This window comes from Vigna angularis, chromosome 6 (assembly GCF_016808095.1).
Source record: "Vigna angularis cultivar LongXiaoDou No.4 chromosome 6, ASM1680809v1, whole genome shotgun sequence".
Classification (NCBI taxonomy): domain Eukaryota; kingdom Viridiplantae; phylum Streptophyta; class Magnoliopsida; order Fabales; family Fabaceae; genus Vigna; species Vigna angularis.
Window position 1 is genome coordinate 33040846 of NC_068975.1, and position 6000 is coordinate 33046845.

A 6000-nucleotide genomic window follows, 5' to 3' on the forward strand; every position below is an offset into this window, starting at 1 on the left:
TTAAATGGTCTGGAAATAAGTATGATTAAATGAAGAAATATTATCATGCCATTCTTTTCATATCATTCCACAAGCAAATTATGATTTAATTAAACTTAACTTGTCTGCACAATCTTCTTTAAATTTAATAATTCAAAGGTTAACAACTGAACGACCCAAAGATTTTACCTTCTCTTTGACAACATTTGAGAATTGTGGTTGAATTAGTTAATTTTTTTTATAAACTTAAAATTTGAATTTTCTGTAATATAAACTAATACTAAAAGGAGATGCTTCTAAGCTTTTTTGTATAAATTCTGTTCATCTTAATTACTTTATGAATATTAAGATATTTCAAATGATTAGCCTTTTTCAATTGGAAAATATTAGACAATTAAATGTGTTGGAAATAATTATGATTAAATGAAGAAATATTATCATATGTTTCAATAAAAAAAAAAACTGATTTAATTAAATTTAATATTTGTCTGTCATTATTTTCTTTCAATTTAATAATTCATTTACTAAATTTATTCAAACATCTGCAATTGATTCCATGAGTTTTTCCATATGTTGTGAATTCTGCACAAGTTATCTCTATAATTCAACATCCGAACTCAAGTAATGTTGTTACTCTTTCGATCACATTTTTCTATTAAATAAAATAATAAAATAATCGAACACAAATCTAATTAACTGCATGATACTTTGAATTAGAATCTGAATTTTGAGAAGAAAAATAAATTTAAATAACCTATTATATATCAAGTAATATTTAATTGAAAATATCAAAATGTGAAGAGTTTGAAAATTATGTATAAGCAGATTCACCGAAAAAAACGGGCCCGGTGGCAGCGTTGGCCCAAAAAGCCCAAGTCCAAGCTAAAATACAACAGGTTGAGGATTTTCTCCCAATCCCTAAAGCTGTTCCATTTTCGTTTTCGCAGTAGCAGCTCTAAAACCTACGAAGCTCTTCATCATGGTACGTATGCGAAAGTGTCATGTAGCTTGCACACGGAAATTCCTTGAGCGAAAAATTGAGGACTCTGCTATTTGTTACGGAATGCAAGATTGCAATTCTAATATGGTTTTTGATTTTGATTTTGTTGTTGTGCAGTCGAGGAGAAAGGTCAGAGAGCCAAAAGAGGAAAACGTGACTCTGGGACCAGCTGTTAGAGACGGTGAACACGTCTTTGGTGTCGCTCGTATCTTTGCCTCTTTCAATGACACCTTCATTGTCAGTACATTCAGCTTTATTTTGCTTCAAGTTATCACCTGCTGAACTCTGAATGTTAATTTCTTCATATTTCATAATTGCAGCATGTCACTGATCTGTCCGGGAGGGAAACCCTTGTCCGCATTACCGGTACTTTTCATTTTCATGAACCTTTAAAATTGTTGGCCTTTATTTCATAAATCAAACGCTGGCATCATTTAGCTGCTTTTTGTTTTCAATTTTTTAGTGAATTTTATCATTTTCTATGATAGTGAAGTTGAAAAAGTCCATTTATTGCTTCAGCAGGTTTTGTTATGCTTTTGTAAATATGTGTCTTTTTTTCTATTCCTTTAGCTTTTCGTTTCGTCCTGTATATCCCGTTCGTTAGATCCATGGAACTTGGGTAGCATCCCCACACTCCGCATGGAGTGAACTTAGTCATAGGGCCTGCCCTTTTGTAATTTTTTTATTTTACATCATACTTAATGATTTTTCCGTTTTTCTATTCATGGAACTCTGGATACATTTGCCTTTCAACAAGCCAACAATCTTTGCCTTTAAATGAAATTTTATTTCAATTAAACTCTTCAGTGGATATAGGAAAAGCTGGGAATCCATTTTTATCTCACCACCAAGTATAACATTTTTTTCCCTATAGATGAAATTTGGCTTTTCCTTAAACCTTTTTCGTGGATTTTGGACAATTGTTTCATTGATGTCTTTTATTTCTAACTTCAGGTGGAATGAAGGTTAAAGCCGACAGAGATGAATCATCTCCTTATGCTGCCATGCTTGCAGCACAGGATGTTGCTGCCAGATGCAAGGTACGTTGCTTTTACTTGTATTAACCGAGATAGCTTACACGATCATTTTGTTAGTCAGCCAGTATAGTATAACTAGTCTATTGTTATGGTCATGGAAAGGGAAAACTCTATTTCTGTGAAGTTGTCAAGATTGATGCAGTTTTTCATATTATTCTGGAGCAGGAACTGGGCATAACTGCTCTTCATATCAGGCTCCGTGCAACTGGCGGAAACAAGACCAAAACACCTGGTCCTGGTGCCCAATCAGCTCTCAGGGCCCTTGCTCGTTCAGGAATGAAAATCGGTCGTATAGGTATTTTCCCTTTTTATGAAAATCATTGATTGCTGCTTAGTGAAAAACATTCCCATATTTTGTGCTGTTTATGTTTCTAATATTGTGTTCACAGCTGGGGCAACTTCACTTCGAATCGCAGTTATTTTTTCTTTAAATGTTTCATTGTCGTTGTGTTTTCTGATTGATTTCATTTGTATGGCATTTGATTGTTAGATGAAATATTAATTATTATTCATGCTTTTTCAGAGGACGTGACACCCATTCCTTCGGATAGCACTCGTAGAAAGAGTGGCAGAAGAGGTAGAAGGCTCTAAATACTGGAGTTGCTATATTTTACTTTCCATACCAACTTAAATGGCATGTTGAGATTTTGCTATCAGAACTTCTAGTGTTTTTCTTTAGTCATATTGAACAGTGTTTTAATTGATAACAGACATTTTCATTTTTTTGTTGAAAGTTCTGGTTGTTTCTTCGTAGCTTGAAATGTTGACTAACTATCTTCTTTTGCTAAACTTGATCTTACGTTTGCTTGATTATTGTACGGGAATGGGTTATCCGTGATTGCCTTATTTGCTCTGCAATTAGAAGGTTTAGTACATTACATCCGTTATACTTCTCATCGTTATTACTTTGTAGATGTCAATATTTACTGGTTGCAAAAGATTAAAATTATTAATCGATCCAATATTTCCATTTATACTTTGAATTTTTAAAGGTGTTTTAATTGAGTGATTATTGAATTGTCCAATTAATTCATTTAATAGACCACAAATAAGTGATTTGGAAGTTAAATTCAGAACATCTGTGATCCAAAATTGTTTTAATGTTCAATATTTTTGCCTATTTGAACTTGCAGTATCAGTCAATTATGATGAAAATAGTTTTATATATTTCATATTTGAACTTATTCTTCCAAGTACACAGAGGAATTATTTGAAGTTCATTAGTAATTTTATTTCGGTGCAAATTTGTATAGTGTATACATGAAATTTTACCTTACTATTCTTTTCAAATAGTACTGTCTAGAATTCAAGAAAGTTAAGTGAGGTTGTGATGCAGGACAGGGAGATCCAAATCGCACCACACTATAGTTCAAATCCATACAACATATTAATATTAGACCAATGTTCATAGCTTTTTTTTTCTTTTTATAGGAGTTTCAAAATAATCTCATTAAAGTTTTCCATAACGAAATCCAAATTCTGGGTTTCCATTAAACAGCAACGTCAACAACTTAAAAACCTTAACGGATTTTATTTTAGTAAATCACATACACCAAGCTTTCCAAGTTTTACCTGCAAAATCGAAAATGGCTAACGTTAGGGTTTGGTTGGAAGATAATTCTTAGTTTTATTTTGTCCTTGGAGTTGGGCTTTGGGCAAATACTACCACTAAGAGAGTGATGCTCCCTTCACCACCCCATCTTCTCTCTCTACTTTTCCAAATTTTTTAAAATTTTAAATTTACCTTTTTTATTTTTTATTTTTACCAATTTTACTTTTTATTTTTTATTTTTTAAAACTCTAATCTCAATCTCCTCTCACTTTTCTTTTCACTCTTAGCAGCAAGATTTCATCCCCCACTATTACTTTCTCTCTTAAGATGAGACGGTGGAGGGAACATCACTCTATGTATGTTTAGAGAGTCTGAAAATTGTGTTTGGACTTGTTTGGGCCATAATAAAAGCATGACCCGTTTAGGGGAAAACTCTGCGCATAACAAAAGAGATTTAAATTAATTTGATAAAATATTTGACAGGTCAACATAATCTACTTTAGATACAAATTTTTTTTAACACTGAAAAACTATTATTTAGTTTTAGAAAGCTGAAAACATGTTAATAATATACTTTTCATGAAAACCAAAATCGTATAAGATCTCAAATTAGATTTATGTATTTTAGTTTTATATTTAACAAAATAAAATTCTTTACTTTACTCTTGAATTTCAGTTATTATTATTTTTTTTTTTCAAAAATATAATTGCCAACCAATGAATTTGTGTATTTGATAGAAGAAGAACGTCTGATTAGGAGGGTTTGGTGAAAGAAAGTACTGGAATGAATTCCAATGTATTGACGATGAGCGAGAAGGGGGAAAATAAGGAAATGGTGACCGACAACAACCCTTATTATGGCACATTCCAAGGCGTCACCAATTATTATCCTCCGTCTTTTCCCTCCGCTTACCACCAACAACAACCCTACCATCTTCTTCCAGGTACAATAATACAACAATTGCAACCAACATTCATTCTTATTTTCTTCAGATTAATGTAAATGTTGTCTTCTTTTTTTTTTAATGAAAAAGCATGTTTATGGAATTTTTTGACATTTTATGTTTTGGAAGTTTATGCCGTTCCTGAAAGAAGGCCATTGAGAGAACGTCGACTTCCCTGTTGTGGACTTGGTGTAGGCTGGGTTTTGTGAGTTTTCTTTCCCTTCTATTATAACTGTTGGCATTTTCATTTTTCAATTGGGTTTTTTCACTTGAATCTACAAAATCTTAGAAAAATAATAATACCATGATAAATTTTTATATTCATTTGACACATACTACAAACGTAAAATAGTTATAAATGTGTAAATTTTTGTATTCTTTAAAAAAAAAGTAAAAAGTAGGTAAAGATAGTATCAAATGAACCTAAAAAATTTAGGTGTATCAAAAAATCTTTCCTCGTTATCGTACACAACTTTAACTTGTGATATTTATTTCTTTTTGTTTGTATTGCAAGGTTCATAATTGGTTGGTTTCTTGGTGGTGTTCCTTGGTACATTGGAACTGTTGTTTTAGTATTTGTGCAAATGGATCATAGAGAAAAACCCGGACTCATTGCATGTGCATTGGCTGTAAGTTTTATTGCAACTCTTATATTTACAATTGCTTTTAGGTTTCTTCAATGCAGAAAATCACAAACTATTGTGTTTTTCATTATGTTACTTCATTCATCCATTGCTACAATACATTAGCAATGCAACATAAATTCAATGACATGTATATAAAATTTGCTAAACATTCTTATTCTTTATTCCAATCTCTTATAATGGGAAATTTGTTTTCTTACGACAAATGGAGTGGAAAAAAACTATGTATATAATTACTTTTTTATTATTTAAATATAAGGATAATGTTACACTAAACCTTGATATACCTAAAACCTTATAAGAAACTTGTACATGTGTCTTTCTGAAACTAATGTGTCACCACATTATTTGACTTTAGAATATGGGATTAGTCTCCCAAATATGTTAAAAAGTCACAAACATTTAAAGAGAGAGAATATTGTGATTTTATTATTCGTTTGAAAGATTAATTTGGTGAAAATGGAAATAAGAAAATTAGTAGAATGTCAAAATAGTATTTAGATGGTGAATGTAGGGTTTTTTTAAAATGTATATTACTTTGTTTATATTAATTATGTATATATAAATGGTTTTATTTTTAATGTGCTCACTTAAATCATGTATTTGAATTTACAGTCGTTGGTTACTTTGATGGTGGTTGCCCTTGGTGTCACACAGGCAGATCTTCAAAAGTTCACATGAAGCACAAAACCATGAAATTTTTTTATTGTGACTTGCACTTTTAACTTCGGTATAAAAGTATATAAAAATATACTATTAAGTATAGTAAATTATTTAATTATATATTTATATTTTAGCCAAAAAAATTTATACATTATCAGTATTAAATATTGTTTATATTTAA

General features: G+C 30.9%; 2 protein-coding genes across 2 annotated transcripts; both read left to right on the forward strand.

The window, feature by feature from the left end:
• The first annotated feature begins 830 nt into the window (after window positions 1-830).
• On the forward strand, window positions 831-2862 carry LOC108342036 (40S ribosomal protein S14). The gene is made up of 6 exons (XM_017579739.2): window positions 831-961; window positions 1097-1216; window positions 1300-1345; window positions 1934-2019; window positions 2182-2311; window positions 2540-2862. Exons 1-6 carry the CDS (start codon window positions 959-961, stop codon window positions 2605-2607), a joined length of 453 nt encoding a protein of 150 aa, XP_017435228.1. The 5' UTR covers window positions 831-958; the 3' UTR covers window positions 2608-2862.
• A 1448-nt stretch (window positions 2863-4310) lies between these two features.
• On the forward strand, window positions 4311-6000 carry LOC108342711 (60S ribosomal protein L18a-like protein). Its single transcript, XM_017580506.2, has 4 exons — window positions 4311-4512; window positions 4642-4717; window positions 5027-5141; window positions 5772-6000. Exons 1-4 carry the CDS (start codon window positions 4353-4355, stop codon window positions 5835-5837), a joined length of 417 nt encoding a protein of 138 aa, XP_017435995.1. The 5' UTR covers window positions 4311-4352; the 3' UTR covers window positions 5838-6000.

What these genes read in the sequence shown, in the direction of transcription:
- LOC108342711 (XM_017580506.2), top strand. Translation starts at nt 4,353, where the DNA reads ATGAATTCCAATGTATTGACGATGAGCGAGAAGGGGGAAAATAAGGAA. An exon ending in CTTGGTGTAGGCTGGGTTTT is followed by an intron (nt 4,718 to 5,026) that starts GTGAGTTTTCTT and finishes TTGTATTGCAAG; the next exon opens with GTTCATAATTGGTTGGTTTC. An exon ending in TCATTGCATGTGCATTGGCT is followed by an intron (nt 5,142 to 5,771) that starts GTAAGTTTTATT and finishes TTGAATTTACAG; the next exon opens with TCGTTGGTTACTTTGATGGT.
- LOC108342036 (XM_017579739.2), top strand. An exon ending in AACCCTTGTCCGCATTACCG is followed by an intron (nt 1,346 to 1,933) that starts GTACTTTTCATT and finishes TTCTAACTTCAG; the next exon opens with GTGGAATGAAGGTTAAAGCC. An exon ending in AATGAAAATCGGTCGTATAG is followed by an intron (nt 2,312 to 2,539) that starts GTATTTTCCCTT and finishes ATGCTTTTTCAG; the next exon opens with AGGACGTGACACCCATTCCT.